The following is a 21,903-nucleotide window of genomic DNA, read 5'->3' as shown; positions in this document are numbered from 1 at the left end:
CACCCCCACCCCCGGCCTTGCTTCTTGGCTCAAGATAAAAAAGGGCACTCTGCACTAACTAATGGCCCCGGTGTCAAGTGCCAGCAGTCTCAGGCATGGATGCAGTTGGATACAAAACCATACAGCACAGTAGCTTTCACAAGATACTTGCATTTAACCATGCTCCAAAGGAATTCCAATGATTGTGCCCAGACTCAAAGGGCAGTACCTTAGAGATGATACCAGTCACTTCATCACTATGTACTAATACCTGGAGGCTGGGTCCCACCACAGTCCATCCTCCCCTAGATCTGTGTCCTATAGGGCAAGAGCCAAGGCCTGGCTCCCTATGGGCCACAACATGGGAAGGAAGAGGACAGCCTCCTCAGTCCAACTTGAATCTGAATCTAAAAGCTTGAGTCAATGTGAACAAGTCAGAGGATACCTCCTCTCCCCAGGTTCCAGTCTTCACTGTGACCAGGCTCTGTCCCACTGCCATGATGCGCTAGAATCTGCTCTAAATGAGGACAATGTGCTAGATGGTTCCTAGCATCCTGGAAAGGGTTGGCACAACCACAACTGTGTGATTATGCCAAAGTGGGTCTTCCTGGCATGAATCTATGACTGTGAGTGTGAGGGCAGGCCTGAGTTCTGCTCTCACTGACATTTACAACATGTTGCCTCAGGGGGGTACTCTGCCCTCTCCCCCCACATCCAGATCCCCTGGCCTGTGTTTCCTGGAAGAGGTAGAAGAGGCATCTTGAAGTCACTGACATCTGAGAATGACGGTGCCATTTAAGAAGCAAAACAGCACCTCTTCACCTGTGTTCAGTACCTCCACACAGATGGCATCAAGTGAGAATGTGCACAGCTGGGACAGAGGCTGCTCTGAGCCTGGGAGGCAGAGCACCCCCCTAGGCATCTCTGGAGAACAGATTTTCCAAAGATGAAAATTTAATCACATGGTCCCAGTGGTTTCCCTATAGTATACTGGCAATGGGGAGAAGCAAAAATCATCTGTGCAGAGGCTAAATGGAAGAAAGGCAGGAATATTAACGAGCATCCATTAAGGCTCTCTCTCTCACTCTCTTTCTCTTAAGCCTAAGGAAATAAGATATTCAAAGGCCAGAGAAAGATTCAGAGGGAGAGAGCCTGGCAGGAACACCAAGAGAAGACCTGCAACTGCTGGTTACATAGTACCCTGGCTTCCTTGCTTGAGGCCAACAGCAAATACCTGCCTGTCACAGGCTAACCTGGGACCCATGAGGGGACAAGGAGAAGACTGGTTTTAAGTTCCTGCATGGTCGATTTGTAGGGTATGGGGCTTTCTCTTAAAGGTCCAGGAGGAGAACTCTGGGATCCTCTACTGCTGCCTTGATTTTGCGGAGAAAAGTCACAGCCTCTCTGCCATCAATCAGCCGATGGTCATAGGTCAGGGCCACAAACATCATAGGCCGCACCTCCACCTGTAGAGGGGAAAGGTCAACAGGTCTGTCACCAATAGGTCAGAGAAAGCTCTGCAGAGGGAGGGAGATGGGAAAGTGCTGCCCTCAGGCAAGCTCTTAGTTCCAGAGGCTTTCCTATTAATGTGGCCACTGCATACTTATCATATTTTCAAAGGCCAATCTTTACCCTTAGTGCAAAGCTCCTCTACTTAGAAACAAAGAATAAACAAAGAGAAAATAGTCTCACAACTGCCCTTAAAATAAAACAACACAACATAATCTGCCTTGTCCACCCTCCAACTCATCTGCTATCTACAGAAAGCCTTCCTCCTCTGTTTGGGCTGCCTGAAGCATTGCAATTACACATCCCCCACCCCTCCCCTCCGAAGTTCTAGGGATTGAACCCAGGGCCTCAAACCTGCTAGGCAAGTGCTCTACCACTGACCCACAGCCCCAGCCCATAGTTACAATTTAAAAGAAAAACTATTTAACCTGGAGTGCACAAATTCTCTTGACACTATGCAAAGTTGGGTGACCACTTTTCAGGCAGAAGATCCATGGCTTTTCAATTCACAAAGGAAGTAATGATCCCAAAAGATTCTAAACCCAGGAGTCTGAGAAAGTTTTTTTCCTATCAATATATCTTTTAAGGGCTAGCTGAAGCCCCTTTATCATCTAAGGCCTTAGAAAATTTCCAAGCCTTATCAGACAACTTCAAAGCTCCTAAATTCTTGTGCATTCTTGTCTTCTGTTTCCCAGGGACAAGGTCCATGACTGCAACTCTATCCCCCACTCTCTATAGCACCTAAACAATGAAACATTTTAATTGGTCCTAGAGGAAGGGCAAGTCTCCTCAATGGTTCTCAAATATGCTGAGATGGAATTAAGAATCTGCATTTCTAACAAGTTCCCAGATGATGCTGATCCATAGACCACAATTTGATAGTGAGTGCCTTAGCTGTTAATTATATACTAAGAAATGAAACTTAGGCCTAAAATTATAGTGAATGCTCTATAATAAGCCTTTAATTGGACTGCACTCTCATCATCACCCAGCTATTAGGTAGGACCTTATAAGCAATAGTTCCTACCTTGCCTCCCACAGCCACTGGCCTGTCAAAGATGGCGTGCATGCCCAGGATGGCAGACTGAGGGGGATTGATAATGGGCGTTCCAAAGAGCGAGCCAAAAACGCCTCCGTTACTAATGGTGAAAGTACCACCATCCATATCTTCAATGGCAAGTTCATTCTTTCGGGCCTAAAAACAGAGAGTTCACAATTGAAACATTAAACAAATACAGATTCCTTCACCTAAAGAAAGTAGGTCCATATCTGAGGTAAGTAAGCTCATATCTGAGGTCAGTACTACACCCTCCACCTTCAGCATGACAATTGCTTAGCTGAGGTGACTGTGTCAGTGCTCCAGAGAAAAGGCATGATTGCATAGAATTGACCTTTTCTTCCCCCACCAGGTCTCACTTCATGAGATTTCAGTCAACTAAGCATGCTATGCTTAATCTTCTAGGGCACTACTTTCCTCAGTGGCTATGTATTTCTTAGCTGGCTCTTCCCACACCTGCCCAGCAGCTCTCATGCACACTTCTTTCTACCTTACCTTCTCTCCCAGTTCACTAATGGTTCGTTCTATATCTGCATAATTCATAGTTTCCACATTCCTGATGACAGGAACCACCAGGCCCTGAAAAGAATGAAAAAACATTTTCAGTTGCAAATTAACAGTACCCTTTCTAGTTACAAGTCCCCTACCCAGGATACTTTTATTACTCACCATGATTAAAAGTCTAAGACATTTAAGTCCGACATTAAAAGAACATGGTATGGTTTAAAAAAAAAAAAAAGGTTACTTTTACTAACTACCTCCATTCCCCACCTCCTGCCCAAACATACCCGTGGCGTGGCCACTGCAACACTGATGTCAATATAATCCCTATACACCACCTCTTTGGTTGCATCATCAATCACTATGAGAGACAGAGAAAAAAAAGGTTACATATAACTCCCCAGGCCAAGGCTAATAAGCTAATATTTCTATTAACAGAATAAAAATCTGCAGTTCTTGATACAGTGTGGGCTGACCAATCAGCATAAAAATAATTACATTACAAATGGCAACTGGCACACTACTTACTCCTATCCCAAGCAATGATAATATTTCCCAAGTTCCCTAACTGAGCATACATTCTGTGGCAGCCCTCAGAAGTGCTCAATACACAGGCTCACATGGGATTAGAGAGCATCAAGTTCTTGTTACTACCCCTCTTAAGCCCTCCCTTAGCACGGGATGGCTAGTGTTAACAAAAAAAGGCCACTCAGCAAAGAAGAAGGGGCATAGGCACGCTGCCCATTCTGCTTTCAACAAGGGGAAGAAGGAAGCTTCTCTTTAGGAAATGGAGGGGGAACTAGTGGTCTGGCTTTTAAATATGCCAACTTGAGACAGCAAACCAGCAGCTGAGAATTTACGTCTAGTACTCATAAGAAAACAAAGGCTTGGGAACCTTCTCCACAGATAATAAGTCTATGCTGTACTTTATATAAGGTACTGAACAAAAGCATGTAAAGTAAAAGAAAGTCAGAGAACTTTTTAAAAAAATATTTTTTAGTTGTACATGGACATATTTTTATGTGGTGCTGAGGATAGAACCCAGTGCCTCACATATGCTAGACCAGCATACCACAACTGAGCTACTGCTACAGCCCAGCCAAAAGAACTCTGAAAGATGCCTATGAGCATGGGAAGGCATAAAAGAGGGGGGCAGAGAAAGGGAGAATGCCAGTCAGGAAAGCATAAGAATGGAAGAAACAAAATGAGGAACACATTGGGGACAAAGTCCACCCTCCTATCTACCTAGAGCACAGCACTCTATGGAAGTGACTAGGCTCCAATTTCTAGATCTTTTGCTGAGGATTGCAAAAATATCACTGCTTGCTCTCCAGTCTTCCAAGGGATAGAGAAATGTTTTAATAGGAAGAAGAGAACTGCTTGTTAGGTCAACACTTCAATGACGTGGGTGAATAAAAAGTTGAAAGAAAACAAGTACCAAGTCCATGAAAGTGAGCTTCCCAGTGAGGCCCATCAACCTGAGATCAGAGATCAACCTGGAGGACTATGTCAAATGTAGAGGCCAGGCTCCAAGAAAACAGGGCCCACGGGGATTAGGGGTGGGCAGCCAGAACATGAGCTCCTATCCTGACAGGAGGCACCAAAGAGAGCTGGGCTGCCCCACAACTGCCTGCTACCAGAGCAAATGCCAAGCTATGCATCAGGAAGAGAAACTGTTCTGCCCACTTTGTGGAGAGAAATAATCATGGTGGCCTTTCAGAAAAGTACATTAAAAAAAAATCTTAGCCAGACACGTGGCATATGCCTATAATTCCAGCAGCTTAGGAGGCTGAAGCAGGAGGATCGTGAGTTCAAAGCCAACCTCAGCAACAGCGAGGTACTATGCAACTCAGTGAGATCCTGTCTCTAAATAAATAGGGCTGGGGATGTGGCTCAGTGGTTGAATGCCTCTGAGTTCAATCCCCAGTACTTAAAAAAAAGAAGAAAAGAAATCTCTGAGGAAGATGGTCAAGTTATGAAATAAAAGCCTTGGTCTACTAAATGTGGGAGCAGGTCTGTGTGTACACCTACCTTCTAAGACCTTTGCAATACTGGCCACCAGAAACTCACCTGCATTTACAACAGGCTGCTCCTGCAAGGCAAAGGCTGAGGCCTTCACAAATGCTGACATGAAGCCTAGTTTGAGATTATGTTTCTTCAGGAAAGCATCTTTGTGCCGAGCTCTCATATCCTGGATGTTACTGTAAAAACATATTACAAAAGAAAACACAAATGAAGCCTTGATTTTAACATTCAAACATGTTTCCACCCAAGTACACAAATAGGCAAAGCCTTTCCCTTACTCTGGACCATCTATGTTTAAGTTTTTTTTTTTTTTTTTTTTAAATGTGCTGTTAAGGATCAAACTCAGCACCTCAAAGATGCTAGGCTAGCACTCGCCAACGGAGCCACAACCCCAGTCTGCCATGTTTGAGTTTTGAAATAGTTTACTAGAAGTCAACACCTTGTTCTTTCATAAAAACTGGATAGAAAGGAATCCGGGCAATGTGTCTTTAAGGTGGGTTGAGTCTTTACAGGGCTTATTATGTCCTAGAAGTCACAGATTTCAGTAACAGAGAATATGAATGAGACATAACATAGCACAACATCCTTGCCCTGAATGAGAAAAGTATTTCTAACTAAAATAGTGAGATATCCACCTTGGGGGTGTGTGTGTGTGTGTGTGTGTGTGTGTGTGTGTGTGTGTGATCGGAGGGATGTTTTAAAGTATAAGCAAAGTCTATAAAACAGAAATATTCTTTTCATTTATCAGAATTATTTTCAACAACCACCAAACCAGATTTTAGCTTCTTTGGGACATTCTCTTATCTGCTTATCAGAGAAAAATAAAAACAAGCCAGGAGCAGTGGTACATGTCTATAATCCCAGCAACTTGGGAAGCTGAGGCAGGAGGATCTCAAGTTCAGGGAAAGGCCATGCAGCTTAGCAAGACCATCTCAAAATAAAAAATAAAAAGGGCTAGGGATATAGATCAGTGGTAAAGGGCCCTGGGTTCAATCCCTAGTACCACAAAAATCAAAATGACAAAACCACCCATGGGCTTATGGTTTTCATGTGAACAAAAGCAGTCATGATTATCAAGGAAGGGTAAACCCAGTGCTCTTTCAGGCTCCTGGGAAGTCCTTCATATTCTCAGAGTTAGCAATTCCTTCCACTTATTCCTTGGAACAGGTACTAACATGCAGCATATGTGAGAGTCACAGCTAGGCACCTGGATACAAAGAAAAGACAAACTGCTTGCCCTTAGATTAGTTTAATGAATGTGTTTTTCTCAATATTTAGAAAAGTGGCCCTATGTAGAGTGAGACCTGCTACCTTCAGTTTCAGCAGCAGGACCTTGCTTCTGAGAGACCTCTGCAACATTATCAGCCTTTGGTCTGTCAGGGCCAGTTTTTTTCACATACATGGTGAAGAGTGAGAAATGGCTTTACCACCATTTTGCCTCAGAAACCTATGTATTTATCGGAATAGCTATTCACAATGGAAATTGAATTTAACTTCATCTCAGGTCCAAATGCTTGGTTCTCCCTTTCCCCCTATAATGGCCTAATTTGACATTACCATGAAAGCTAAGATGTGATACAACTTTAAAATACCCCCTTCAGACCTTTTGTTTTTGAAAAAGGAAATTTTTTTAGACGGCCTGATTGGGTTTAAAATGTTTGTTTTCCTGAGTCTAACCTTATTTAGTGCTAGGATTACCACCCTAAAGACATTATTGGATCCCAAGACACAAGGGCTGCAGAAGAGGGTAAGAGTAGTGATAAACATCTCTGCTCTCAAACCTGCAGGAATGCCATTGTCTGGTCATTAAGTAGTTTCTATTTCAGAACTCTGTCCTTGGAGGCACAGCTGGGACAACAGGGAAAAGGAGGAGTCTCAGAAAGGCCCCTTATGGGTTAGCTGATGGGCACAATATCCAAAGGGCACTCAATCTAAACGAGATTACTGGCTGCAGTGAGACCCCAAGCCATTGTTAAGGGATACCTCAATTAGCCACTGAAAGGAGATCCAACTCTTATACTTACTTTCCAATTGAGGCTGTTGGAACAACTGCATCTTTCAAGACCACAATATTTACATGTTTTGTCTTAAGAAAGTGGATAGAATTTCAAAGTTTCATTCAATTTGTGTACAATTTGGACCTAATGCACTGAAACATAAGCTACAACCTTTGTGATTCATTAGGCAAGGTCCTTCCCTGCACACTATGAACAAGAAATCTTTGACTAGAATGACATCCAGTCTCTTTAGGAAGCTTCCCAATAGAATGGAGATTTCTAGTACAATTAGCCACAGAGCCTTATCTGGTTAACAAAGCCCTAACACACTGTCAATAAACCACTCCCTCCTATTTTTCAGAACTCATCCAAAGGAAAACAAATTTCCCTAATGAAAAGTAGATGAGCAAACTTAACACTCAGGACAAAAGGAGGCAAGGAGATCCCCTGAAGACTTACTAATACACCTCCTGATTTAATATAAATTTCTTTCTTGGCCTTCAAAACCAACCTTCTTTACCACTCTTTCCCATACATATTCCTCAGGGTAGAAATGATCTAACTATTTCTTGTACTTTCATGACTGCTGTCATGATACATACCTTTCATTAACACTGTCTGGAACGACAATGCTGCTTCTCAAAATACTAGTCATTCCTGAAGGCCTGTTAAAACTTCCCCAGGAAACCTGCCCTGATCCTACCTTTGCAACCTCTACTCCCAACTTCCAAAACAAATGAGTTTACTCCTTTCTCTATTCATCCTTATTTTTATCCTTCTGACACTTCTTTCTAGGTTTTACTTTGTGTTTATCCAAACCAAACAATAAGCTACAGGGAGTCAGGGCTTCTTTTTCACTCATTTTTATATTATACCCCCTAAATTCCATACTTTAGTTCCTTGTTTACAGTAGGCACTGAAAATGTTTGTTAAATTTAACTGCTTTCTCTTCCCTACTGTGCTGATACTTGTATGCATTATTATTGTTATTATTATTATTATTATTATTATTATTATTTTGTGGTACTGGGAATTGAACCCAGGGGTCCTCTACCAACGAGCTACATCCCTAACCCTTTTTATTTTTTGAGACAGGGTCTTGTCAAGACAGGGTCTCTGCTGAGGCTGGCCTCAAAATACAATCCTGTCTCAGCCTCCTAAGTAGCTGGGATTACAGGCATGCGTGTCACTATGCCAGCCATCCTTTTAATTTTTTCACACAGGGTCTCATTAAGTTGCCCAGGCTATAATCCCAAGTAGCTAGGATTACAAATATGTACCACATGCCTGGCTGCACACATCAAAATCTTGAAGAAAACAGGTGGGTCAAGAATTAACTCACTATAGAAATGGGTAGAATAAATTAGTTCCTTTTACTCTTCTGAGGTTTTTATTTTAAAACAAACTGCTTTCCATTTCACACTCAAAGCTGGGAAAGCAAGAGAGATGACAAGCCTCTGCCTTTTGGCTGGTCTGATTCTAAACTGCTCAAGAACATGTACAAGAAGCAGTCATTGTGGGAAAGAAGCAAGGTGTGTTGCCCCTGCTCTGGCATGATGATGAAGGCTCTCCATCCAAAGGATAGTCCTGGGAACAAGCCCTGTTTGCCTGGTTGCTCATTTCTGGCAATCTAACCCTAGTCATCAGAATTTAAGACTATTAATAGCCTCATTTACCAGAATTCACAAGATTCAGGTATAAAAGTCTAAAAGGCTAAGTTTTTTAAGTCATAGAGGAAACAAACATAATATTAGGAAAGTCATTTAGAGGATGAAACTGGTAAATTTCCCTGTGTAAGTCAACTACAAGCAAAGCAAAGAAGTACCTCTCGCCCATCAAGTTAGTTTTGGGAACAGCACTAGATAGTCTCTCACTGGGGCAAGATCAAGGCATGGGGAGGTAGAGGGTCTAGACATCCCACCTCATGTCAATCTCATTGAAAGTAGTCAGCATTGCACACGTATTCTGGGCCTCCTTCAGACGCTGAGCAATGCGCTGCCGCATCCTGTTCATTTTTTCCTGAAAGCAAAAGTGAACAAGAATTGACAATCTGATCTCTCTGGATCAAGTATTCCTCAGTAGGCAGAGAGAGAACTCAAGAACTTGCCAAGAGTAGATGACAAGGACTACAGTATTTAAATATAACCAGGGGAGGAGGGATGTTCTGGGGAATGATATAGGCCAAATTATATTGTTATATCGTGTACATCCACAAATAGTAACAATAAATCCTATCATTATGTACAACTATAAGACACCAATAAAAAAAATGTGGAAAGAGGAAAAATAAACAAATAAATAAGTATATATATCCAGAGTTCTAGGCTTCCCCTTTCCTGTGGTGGTCTTCTTCCTCTGAGCAAAAGCAACAAAACCTGGGCCAAAAGTACTACCTCAGATATGCCTGATGGTTGACCAAGAATGGAGGTCCAGGAAATGGTGTGATTTAAAAACCAAAACCAATTTATGAAAAGGAAGAATGTGGTATAGGTCTAGACAGCCTAAGAATCATTACAGAATGGAGATTTCTGTTGATAGAGGCTTGCATGAGAGTAGCTACTTGTGGAGCGGAAACTCATGAGCAACATACTTTTGAAGCTATAATATTTTTAGGAAGTATTCTCAAGCAGAGGAACCCACACTCTTGACCAAACTTCCTTGAGGTTTATGTCTGCCCGGACAGCTATTGTTACTATGTAGTATATCCCTTAGCTGCAGTTAAGTATCCTGGAAGTATAAGAATAGAACTCTCAGTACATCATCTGTGTGAAGTATTTGTATCATTATGGAAGGTACTATTCCTTGCAAATATTTTATACCTAAGGCATTTCACTGATGGCATAACAGTGAAAAACCATTGGATAAGTATGCAGAAAACCTCAGATTCTAGAGTTCTATCATTTAATGGTTATGTGACCACAAACAAGCCATTTCCTATACTCTGTCTTTTCAAGGCCAAGAGAATAAATTGCTAGCCATTCAAAGGTGGGCACCATCATACCCAAACTCCATTAATCAACTAACAGGTAACATGCAAATGCAGTAGTTCTCAGATGCTTACCCGATGTTCTGAACGCACACCTTTGCCAGATCCTGGCTCAGCTAGTGGCGGAGCGGCAGTGGGTTTTATTGCAGACACTGAAAATGAAAAGAAAAGGTACAGCTGATTAAGAGACAGAAATATTTACTGAGCACATGCCAGTGCTTTCATACTGTATTTTCACTTGAAATATTCTGAGATGTATTAGTATAATTCCCACTCCACATATGAACAATCTGCTCAGAAAAGTTAAGTAACTGGCCTAAAGTTACAGTGAACAGAAAGCTGGGATGCAACTTTAAGTCTTCATACATAAAATCTAGAGACCTTTATACAAAGCAGCCAACCTGGCCTTTTCAGAGCCACAGTTGGTCTCATACTATACCTCATTCGTGAGGGGACATGGTATTAAACAAAGTATTCTTCTTTCACAGAATGACACATGGGAGTTAGAGGCTTACCTGGTTTGCTAGAAGGAGGTTGTGAAGGTGAGGGCACTGGTGGCATCTGAGTGGGTATGGGTGCTGCAGGGGGAGGAGGAGCAGTTGATGTTGCAGGCTCTGCTTTTGGGGCTGTGGCAGGAGCTTCAGCTGGCTTGGCCTTAGCAGGAGCAGCTAGAAAACAAGAAAAGAAAATTGCTATTGACACTGTCTGGAATGGAAAGCAACCAAATCACAGAAACCAAGCAGAATTCAATGGCAAAAGCCCTATCTCCAATCCATTAATAAATGTCTACTGGGTATTTGATATATTCAAGACCCTATCAGACATGCACAATGACATAAGGCACTAATCTCTATTCCCCAGAGTCCCTAAATGTCCTATATCAGATAACTGCCTCAATTCAGATAACTGGCTTTCCTGATTTCACAAATATCTACGGATCATGAATTTCTGCATGTACTTCCAAAGCTTCTACTCTGAACCCAAGGAAATGAAAACTTCCAAGCAAAAAAAAACCTAGGCAATTTAAAATATTAAAACACACACATAGGGCTGGGGATGTAGCTCAAGAGGTAATGCGCTCGCCTGGCATGCATGGGGTGCTGGGTTCGATCCTCAGCACCAAGTAAAAATAAAATAAAGATGCTGTATCCACCGAAAACTGAAAAATAAATATTAAAAAATTCTCTCTCTCTCTCTCTTTAAACACACACACACACACACACACACACACATATTTCTAATTATAATAGTATGGATACTCATCTTCTATTTCAACTTCACATGTAGAAGACTATTCTTAACCAAAAAAATAAATAAATAAATGTTTAATCAAGGACTCATTTAAGCTTAAGAGTTCAAAGTATTTCTTCCAGGATGACTATCAAAAATCAATGAGGTGGTAAAATAATAAATCTACAACTTTAAATTAGATGTTTATTTCAATTTTTACCCATCTGGATATTATATCCAGTTTTATATTTAAATTACAACTTTCTTTTGATAGTAAAAAAATGAATGATTAGAAGATGAACTTCAAATTCATTGAATCTTGGAATCTGGAAGATTCATTCTTGCTTCCTAGCCTATAGAGATTTTCTCCCCAGTGTGAGTGTCTGGTTTCTCTCTGCTTGACTATTTTAACAATTAAAAAGAAACAGACCTTAGTAGTTACAGCATTTAAGAGTCAAAAAAAACCAGATATTTTCTAATCTCTAATACTGATCATGAGGTTCAATAGATTCTTTTCTTTCTCATTTCTTCCCAAGAGAAATATAACCCTTCTTAGAGATGTTATGAAAGAATAAATGTGAAAAGAAACTACATGAAATGAAGGGAGGGGGAGCCTGTAATCCCAGATATTGGAGAGGCTGAGGCAGGCAGATCAAGGCCAGCCGAAGTAACAAGTGAGACTTTGTCTCAAAATAAAAATTGTTTTAAAGAGGACTGGGGATATAGCTCAGTGGCATGAGGCCCTGGGTTCTATCCCTAGCACCACCAAACAAACAAACAAAAGATGACAACTTTGCTTCATAATAGTCCCATGAAATAATTCTTTGTCCTCTAGTGTACTGGTTCTCAGTCCTAGCTTGTATCAATATCACCTGAGAAGCATTAAAAACATAACCCAGGGCTAGGATTATGGCTCAGTGGTAGAGCACTTGCCTCACATGTGTGAGGCACTGGGTTCAATTCTCAGCACCACATATAAATAAATGAATAAAATAAAGGTCCATCAAAAAAAAAAAAAAAAACAAAACAAAACCATAACCCAACTATGGCTGAGGATGTAGCTCAGTGGTAGAGTGCTTGCCTAGCATGGGAAAGGGTTCAATCCCCAGCACAGGAAAAATAAAGAATCTACCTATGATAGATTGTGATTTATCAGATCATCTGATACATGTGATTCTGATGCCAGGGTTGGAAAGGGGAATCACTATCTTTAGATATCTCTTCATTTTCTATTGTATCTTTAAGAAACGGTCCAGTATAAAAAAACACCATGGAGGGCTGGGGATATAGCTCAGTTGGTAGAGTGCTTGCCTCGAATGCACAAGGTCCTGGGTTCAATCCTCAGCACCACCAAAATAAATAAATAAATAAAAATAATTAAATAAATAAATAAAATCCATGGAAAGAACAGAGAACTATGAGGTTTATTCTTTAAAAAAAAAAAAAAAATTATCTACCCCCCTCCCTTTTTAAACTACCCTTTTCTTTTATTACTTTTTAGTTGTAGATGGACATACCACCTTTATTTTGTTTATTTACTTTTATGTGGTGCTGAGGATCCGAACCCAGTGCATCATACATGCTAGGCAAGTGCTCTACCGCTGAGCTAACCCCAGCCCTAAACTACCCTTTTCTTTTAAACCTAACATTTAAAATTCCCTCTATATAAATAAAAATATTGTTCTTTCTTTTCCCTCAACTAAGGGCAACTGGGATGCAAGAGTCTTTGAGGTTTCGGGGAATTATTAGTACAGTATGCTCAGCCCCAATCCCAAGGGGGAACACTGGAGACCTTGACCACCAGGAGAACTTCTTTACCACCAGTTTTCCTGAGTGTGAAAAGAGGAGTGCCTCCTTCAACTTTTCCCCCATCAGGTACCAAAAGAGCTTCAATTACGCCATTTGCTGGTGATGGAACCTGCACAGATGTCTGGAAAAAGAAGAAAGATGGAGAAAGGGCTGACATTTTTACACAGCATTAGCCAATTAATTACACAGAATCTCCAACATGAGTTACAAGAGTTGCAACATGGTTAAACAAGGCCCTGCAAAACACCTGAAGTCACACTTTCAGAGTGGGAGCAAAGACAAGTCATTGCTACAGAGAAGATTCACCAGTTCTTGGAAACATTAAAGTAAAATTCAGTTAATGTGTTTCCAAGAGACGAGTGGACAAACAAGTGGAAACAGCTCATGTACCACAAAGGAAAAAAAGAAAAAGCTACCAGGTTAAAAGTTAGAAAGTTACATAGTTCATACCTACAGAACAATCTAAAATTAAAACTTTAATAAACTGCTTCTTTTTAATGAGTTACTCAAACACTTTCACAACTAAGGTTAGAGCTAGTTAAAAATTATCTTTAAAAAACACTGCTGCTTTAAATCCTGCTGCTTCTTAGAGTGAGAAACCAAGGGTTGATCATGAAAATTTGTCACTAATAAAAGACAAACCCACCTTGTCAGTTTCAATCTCACAAACCACTTCATCTTCTGCAACTGTGTCTCCAACAGCTGAAAACACAAGCAAAAGCTATTTATTAGAGGGGGACCTCCAGAAGCCACAAAACCCCTTTCGGCAAATGTGTTACAAGACTCCTCTCCTATAAGGCCAAGGGAAATAGGTATATATGTGGGAAAGATTCCACTGACTAACATAGGGGAAGTGGAGACTTTACTAAAACTTAAGAAGTTGATGCTTAGCATGGTGGCACATGCCTGTAATCCCTATGATTCAGGAGACTGAAGTACAATTGCCAGTTTGAGGCCAGCCTCAGCAACTTAGCAAAGCCCTAAATGACTGGGTAAGTCCATAAAAAGGGCTGAGGGAACATGGCTCAGTGGTAAAATGCCCCTGGGTTCAACTTGAGAGGAAACTAAATCCTACCTTTCTCCCACCTGACATCTCCCTCTGTGACAGATTCTGCAAAAGCTGGTGTGTTGACTGTAATCACATCATCCTCTAGGAAAAAAGCAAAAAGGAAAATCATAAGTAGTTCATTTGTTTTTTCTTTTTAATTAAACTCAGTTTGTTCTTTCTATTAAAACTCCATTCACAGGGCAGGTACTTACTGCACACAGCTGTAGTTCTGAAGAAGCGAACACTGAAGACACTACTGTTGTTAATGCTACGAAAGAAACATAAAAGTTAACTCCTTTAGCAGGCGAACTACTCACATTTAATCTAGTTTAGGTACCATGAGTCACCTTTCCTTTAAATCAGTATTTCTTGACCAGAGTGCCCATCCATGTCATCCAGGGGAACTTTGTCAAAGTACACATGTTTGGGCCAAAACCAGAGAGATTCTGACTCAGCAGGTAGAGTCCCAGTGCCTGATGACCTGGCTGTCTTAAAAAGTGTCCTGTGCTGCAATGAAATGTCAGTTCTCAAAAAAGACAAGAGACTTATATTTGGTTCTCTAGAAGAAAAAAATTAGCATTTTCGTCCTTCCTTTGCAGACACACGAAAATGACTTAGCTTCCAGATAGGTTTCTTTCTTAACTAACCAAATCCATGTAAGATGCCCTCAGGGATACATGGTGATACATGTCAGATATAATGGTATTTCTGTCCTTGAGATTACAAATTTAGATCAGATAAGGCAGCAAAGTAAGATAGTTACTTGCAAGTAAAACAAGGTACTCTGCCAAAAAAAAAAAAAAACCACAAACCCACATATCTTGTATTTTGTTCTCTTTGCTAAGAGGCAGTGTACAGATCCATCCTGGACTCCTTCCAAAGAACCTCACTCAAAGACAAAGGCATTTTCTCATATAGCATTTACATTAAATAGAATAAACTTGAGAACAATATCATCTTTTATGCACAAAACCAAGAATAGTTACCTCTGGAGAGAGGGAGATGTAGCTATGTAGGGTAACTTTATACAGTTTGAAAAAATGATTTGGAATGATAGGAATTTTCATCTTTTACATTTCAGGACTCTCTGGATATTCTACAATAAGCATCTTTATAACAGAAAAGCAAAACAGATTTAAAATTGTCTTTAAAGATGTTTATAATGCCACAATAACTTTTTAAGGTCTATCTAAAAATTAAAGAGAAAAATAAAGTTATTTTTTAAAATACAGAATACAAAATGTATGTGTAAAGTTTGTAACCATGTGAAAACACATGCCCATAGATAAGAACTAACAGGTAACATGCAAATGCAACGGAGAGTGCTCTGCCAGATACCCAGGAACCTGAAGCAACAGCTGCTACTGAGAAAAGGCATTCAACAGGGCTAGAAGACAAGAATAAAGAAGTCTTCTCATTAATACCCCTTTTTTGCCTTTTGAATTCTGAGCCATGTAATTATTTATTAAATAAAAACATAAAAATTTTAAAAAATTGTTTTAGTGTGTTTGTGGTATTAGGGGTTGAACCACTGAGCTACGTCCCCAGCCTTTTTAATTTTGAGACAGGGTCACGCTAAGCGGGCAAGAAATGGCTTTAATTCTGTGATCTTCCTGGATCAGCCTCCCAAGTTGCTGGGATTATAGGCATGTACCACCATATGTAGCTTAGAAAATAGTTTCATAATAAAAGATTAAAAAAAGAGAGAGAGAGAGCTCAGGATGTAGCTCAGTGGTGCTTACTTAGCCTGTGTGAGGTCCTAGGTTTGATTGCCAACACCTCAAAAGACAAAACTAAAACCAAAATAAAACAAAGTGGATAACTCATTCACTCATTCACATAACAAAAAAATGGGTATTAGATTAAGGTGACCCAATTAGGGTTATCCAACCCAAAGATTAGATTTTTTTTTCCCATAAATCACTTTCAAATACTTATTTGTTGTATTTATTATATAGAGATTAATAACTGCCCCATTTTCATTTAAATTGCAGGTGATATATTTTGAATCTCTAAATTTTTTGCAGAGGCAGAGGGGTGTTTCGAGAGTTGGGGTTGCAAAAATTGGGGACTGAACCCAGTGGCACTATACCACTAAGCCCCAGCCATTCTTTTGTTTTCTGAGAGAGGATCTCACTAAGTTACCAAAGCTGGCCTCCTGCCTCAGACTCCCAAATCACTGGGATTAAAGGTAGGTACCACAGCACTTGGCATTTAAATAACTTTTAAAATTACAAAAGCATTAGATGTTCACTGCATAAGCCTTACATAGTGGTGCATACCTATAATCCCCACTATTCTGAAGGCTGAGACAGGAGGACTGCAAGGTTGAGGCCAGCCTGGGCAACTCAGCAAGATCCTGTCTCAAAATAAAAAGGGCTGGGGATGTAGCTCAGTGGAATAGTGTCCCTGGGTTCAATCCCCAGTAACACAAAAGAAAAAGAAAAATATTCACTGCAGAATATTAGGAATGGCAAAAAGAATGTTTATAATGGAATTGTACCAAACAATAGAAAATGGAATTACTTTGTAAAATGCTTTTTTCTACTTATCATAGTGTAAATGTGTTAACATGCTATAGCGTAATTAATCCCCTACTGTCATTTTGAGGGAAATCTGGGTACACCAGTTTTTCAGTGTAGATTCCTAGAGGTGAAATTGCTAGATCAAAAGGTACAATGCAATTAAAAGACTTAAAACTGCCAAATTGCCCTCCAAAAATATCATAGGAATTAATATTTCTTGTTGAGTGCAACATTATCTAAATTGAGAAAAAAAATCTTAACTGTGATGCACAGTAAGAAAGCTAATCTGCTGACTCCTCACTTTGAAGATTCTCCCTGTAGAGAAAGCAGCTCATAGTTCTTGAACAAGTTGTTAGAGAGCATCCTTTAACTACCACCATGAAAATAATTGGCATACAGAGCAACATTCATAAGAAGTGAATCTGAAATACACAGAGGTGGCCCTTCTCCAAATGCAACATTATGCAATAATAATATTCCTCCAATCTAATCAAAGTCCCAGAGCTCAACTAGTCTGCTTTTTCTGTTTCTAAAATGAGTAACTATGCTGCCAAGAGGATGCTCTCAATCTCCACAATACATGTCCCCTCCAGTCCTTCAGCTGTGCTTATATCCAACTAGAATATTTAGGAGCACTCTTCTATACCTATTCCCATAAAAAGTGGGTTCCAAGTTAACTTTAGTTAATAACCAACCACCTGATGACAGGTACACTCTTGGTTCAAACCTGACATGAAGCTGAAGCCCAAGGTACATCATAAATTAAAAAAATTATCATCAAAGTTAGATCTAAGGACTCAAGATACCATCTTGATTTCTAGGTCTCAAGGCCAGTGAAGAAATCAGATAGTCAATTTAGAATTGGATTCTGAATACCCCATGGCCACATATCTGTACTCCCCAGTGATACTTACACAATCTTCCTGCTGTCAGGGTAACTTGGTCCCTGACATAAGGAGACCCCTGCAAGAAACAAAACAACTCTTAACCAACAACTCTTATCTTACACAGGATACAAGATGGAAAGGGAAAAGAGATCTGCTCACCCCCTAACCCCAAGACAGAGCAGGACCAACTGCAGTTAATGACATAATCTTTATCACACAAGAGTCCTGCTTCTCAAACTTTTCCACCAAAGTAGCCTTAATGGCAGAGAACAATGGGAAGAACAGGTGTTTGGGAAGGGAAAGGGGAGATATCTGATGACACAGCCCAAAAGAGTTTTACAATCTTATTTGCCTTAAAAGTTTACAAACTTTCATTATTCCTATGTTCTCATAATAAAAGGTCTCTACTTCCCAAGTATTCAAATACAATTGAAGATTGGGGAAAACAAACAAACAACAACAACAAAAAAATGTGATGGCTGATCTAGTGACTTTACATAACCTAACTGGAGACTCAGGGTAGTGGATCTGGGTTTGAGTGGATTGGGCTGGAAACCTTACTCACTGAACCCTAGCAGCAAAGACTGAGCTACTTTAGACCCAAGGTCTCCAGATTGTCCGAAGATTGAGCAAATCATTTCCCCACCTTTCAGTTTATTGTCTTCTTGTGCTCTTTCTGAAGCCCTTCACCTTGGTCACTCTCAAAAAGGTGGGAGCCCCTTTTCTGCTCACCAACTGTGCTTATCATAAATTTTAACTGCATCTCCCTAAGTGATGTTTAATAACTACAGACACCTCCCCTGAATATATTCTGTGTCTTGTGGTCTTTCCTCTCTCAGATCTATTAACAACTTTTCCAAAATCCTAGGCTCAGAAGACACCAAATGAGATAGCTCCTGCTTATGCCTACCTCCTCATAAACATTCCCAAGTTTTAATTCTCAAGTAAGATGCCTCTAGCCTAGCAGCCAGTGACTATGCAGTTCAAACTCTTGAGTGCAGCATGTCTTTGAAGTAGAACACAATAGTATATACCAATTTTTGGAACCCCAAGTCCAATTCAGAGCTCAGCCTATAGCAGGTTTCATTTGTACAGTGCTTTTGGGTTATAAAAAGTTTTCACATAATGACCTCATTTTTATTTTCAAGTTTCCCAGCAATTCTCTGAAGTAAAAAGACTATCTGCCATTATTCCTATTTCATCTACAAGTAGTGACTACTCTAAAGTAAATCCCTGGGGCTGGGGATGTGGCTCAAGAGGTAGTGCACTCGCCTGGCATGCGCGGGGTGCTGGGTTTGATCCTCAGCACCACATAAAAAAATAAAATAAAATAAAGATGTTATGTCCACCGAAAACTAAAAAAAAAAAAAAAAAAAACCTTAAAATATTCTCTCTCTCTTTAAATAAATAAATAAAGTAAATCCCTGAGCCAAGATGCAAACTCCCCAAGTGCAAGGCTCTTTTTTTTGGTCCTGTCAATCTAGAAAGTGGAGAAATGTTTTGACATCTTTCAGAATTCCAGTTGAAAAGAAAGTTTATTTATTATCAGGACTGGGAGTACAGCTCATTAGTAGAGTGCTTGCCTAGCATGCATGAGGCTCTGGGTTCAATCACCAGTACTGTCAAAAAAAATAAAAATAAAAAGGTTTATTATTGAGAGTCCAATACACACTGTGCTGGATGTCATATGTTCTCCTGACTCTTAGGATAAAGTCCAAGCACTTTACACTGTCATGAACCATCCAGTTCTTTCTATCTTTCCAACCATACAGGGTTCCTTTCCATTTTTATAACTGGTCAAATTCCTTCTTGCGTGGAAACCTTTGCAAAAGTAATTCCCTTTGCCTGGAATATCATTTTCCTGACTAATACCTATGTACTCTTCAAGTCTCAGCTTAAATGTCACCACTTTTAGAAAGTCTTTACCAACAAGCTGGACTACATCATGCTCATCACAACATGTCCTGATCTTTCCTAGTAACCACATATAAATATGTACTTAAGTGTGCATAAACATGTATTTGCTCTCTCTATCCAGCTAGCCCATAAGATCTCTGAGGGTAGAGACCATCTGTATCCCATCACCTAGCACAGTGGCTACACACTGGATTAAGCACTTAATAAATGATCTGTTGAGTATGTGAGCAAATGAGAACACAGTGGGTTAAGATTTGGACTGAGGAAGGAGTCAGGTGGACCTGGTTTGACCAATAGTTGGCTGAGTGACCTTGCCATGACACTTAACTCCTCTTTTTTGGATTATGCATTTTTAAAAGAGATCCTACCTCTCTTGCTACTTGATGATTAACTAAAAAGCACAGAAAGCACTCAGGACAACACTTGACACAAAGAACCCTACAATAAGACTGATTGATTTAACACATATTTATACCAGGCATATAAAAATAATAAGCTATGTAAGATACATTATTAATAAGCCCACCTTAAAAAATACAAACCACTATTTGGATAAAATCTAAACTCCTTCCAAGGTCTCCACACCATCTCTATCTCATGACAATGTCTCCCTTAACAAAAGTGGTCCAGCCAAATCACACTTTTCCAGCTCCAAAATACCATCAACCTTTTTCCCTCCTCAGGGACCTTGTAGATGTTATTCCTCCCTTTCTTCTGCTGTTTTCTATGCTTGCTCTGTCCCATCCTCCAGATCTCAGCCTTAATGTCACCAATTTAAAGAAATCTCTTCAGTCCATTTTCATATTTCCTTCTCAGCACTTACTAAAATTTGTGACTGTTCACTTGTTTAGCAATTCACACCATGTCCCTCCCACCAGCCTGTAAGCTCCAGAAGGGCACGAGGACAAGAACTGTTAATAGCCACATCCCTAATGAGTGCCTAGCTGCACAGTGCCTGACACACAGTAAAACCTCAATAACAAGGGCTGAATGATTAAATGAGAGTTATTATGATCAAGTAGCATATTGCTTCACTCCTATGAACTGAATGGTCTTTGAAAATTAAGAAGAAATATACACCCAGATTTCCTCACACGCTGCTCTGCCCAGGAGGAGAGCATTTTAGGTGACGGCAAGGGCAGAACTTACCAGGCAGGGAACGTCTCCCTAGAGGGCAGTTCCCCTGTTGAGAAAGAAGACATTATCGACGTCACCCAAGATGAAAAGAGGGAAGAAACAGCTTTTTAGGTGCACACTTCCAATGCTGATGACAGGTGGATCTCACAACTCCAAAGGTAATATAAATGCAACACACTGGGTCTGCCAAACTATCTCAAATTCCCAGTGGAATGGCACCCACTGATTTTAAGAAAGGAGGAGACGGACGCCGGCTCCAGCTTGGGGGCCGCACCGCGCCTCCTCCCGAACTGAGTCAGTCTAATGTTGGGACGGGCGCGGCTCCCCAAGCCGGGTGAAGGGTGGGGTACAGCAGGAAACGGTCGGCGCCAGCTGCCTCGGGAAGGAAAGGGGCCGCCGGGCTCCAAAGGTCCGGCATGACCGTCCCGAGGACATCGGCCGGGCCCCCAGCCGCCCAGCCCGCGGCCTCCGCGTCCCGGTGCCCTTGGTGTCCGGCCTGGCCACCGAGCTGCGCTCCTGCCCTTCAGGCAGCCCGTCCACCCGCCAGCAGGTTACCCACCTGCCGGAGCTCCGGCCCAGGCAGACCGTACCTTTTGGAAGGCAGCGAGCGAGCGGCTGAACGCCCGGGACACGCAACGGGACCGGGAGAGCATCGCGCCAGCGGAGGAGCCGAGGGCGGGCGGACACCGGATATAGGGCCCGGCAATAACCGGAAGTGGGGTGGACCGCTGCACCCGCCAGGCGGGGAGGGGTGTTCGGAGCGAACCATTGGCAGGGGGTGGTATGAGCAGTGCAACCCAGTGCTTCGCGGTTCGGCTTGCGAGAGCCGGTAGCGGGAGGGCGCACTAGGAGCTCGCTGCGCTGCCAGACACCCAGGGCTGGTCCTCCTGAAGGTGTCTACACTACCCAGCCACCTCATCGCCCCCAGGTCAGGCCTTCCCCGCAGGCTTGAGTTTGGCGCCTTTCTTTTCTGGGAACCTAGGGCACCAAGCCATTTCGCCTCTGCATCACGGGAAGAGAACGAAAAGGAGGGCACAGGTTTTGGACTTGGCAGTCAAGCCTGACTGATCTTAAGCTTGTGTGGCTTTCATTGCCCTTTTATGAACCTCACCAACTAATCTTACTTCTGCATCATCGTTTCTTTGCCAGTCTGTAGAACAACTCTCCAGGCAAACTAATTGTTCCCCATGTTTCCTGTGTATTTTTGGAATTTGTTGGTTTGTCTTCCTACTCCTAGAATATAAACCCCTAATCTCATGAGATTTACATTGTGTCTTGTTTACTGCTGTATCCCCT

General features: G+C 41.3%; 2 protein-coding genes across 2 annotated transcripts in view; one reads left to right on the top strand and one right to left on the bottom strand.

The window, feature by feature from the left end:
• Positions 1-130: 130 nt before the first annotated feature.
• Dlst (dihydrolipoamide S-succinyltransferase) lies at positions 131-21,323 on the bottom strand. Its single transcript, XM_015494040.2, has 15 exons — positions 21,198-21,323; positions 20,620-20,653; positions 17,581-17,629; positions 14,354-14,409; positions 14,169-14,243; positions 13,740-13,795; positions 13,103-13,214; positions 10,570-10,722; positions 10,130-10,206; positions 8,990-9,087; positions 5,117-5,247; positions 3,334-3,407; positions 3,041-3,124; positions 2,516-2,683; positions 131-1,445 (listed from the first exon to the last, which is right to left on the bottom strand). The coding sequence occupies exons 1-15, from the start codon at positions 21,258-21,260 to the stop codon at positions 1,311-1,313; spliced, it is 1,365 nt and encodes a 454-aa protein (XP_015349526.1). The 5' UTR covers positions 21,261-21,323; the 3' UTR covers positions 131-1,310.
• Prox2 (prospero homeobox 2) overlaps positions 20,382-21,903 on the top strand; it is a 29,611-nt gene continuing 28,089 nt past the window's right edge. The window contains exon 1 of the mRNA XM_015494026.2: positions 20,382-20,765. The gene's annotated coding sequence lies outside the window, so the exon portion shown is untranslated. The remainder of the gene's footprint in view (positions 20,766-21,903) is intronic.

Source organism: Marmota marmota, unplaced genomic scaffold (assembly GCF_001458135.2).
Source record: "Marmota marmota marmota unplaced genomic scaffold, marMar, whole genome shotgun sequence".
Classification (NCBI taxonomy): Eukaryota; Metazoa; Chordata; class Mammalia; order Rodentia; family Sciuridae; genus Marmota; species Marmota marmota.
This window is presented reverse-complemented; position numbering and strand designations above follow the sequence as displayed.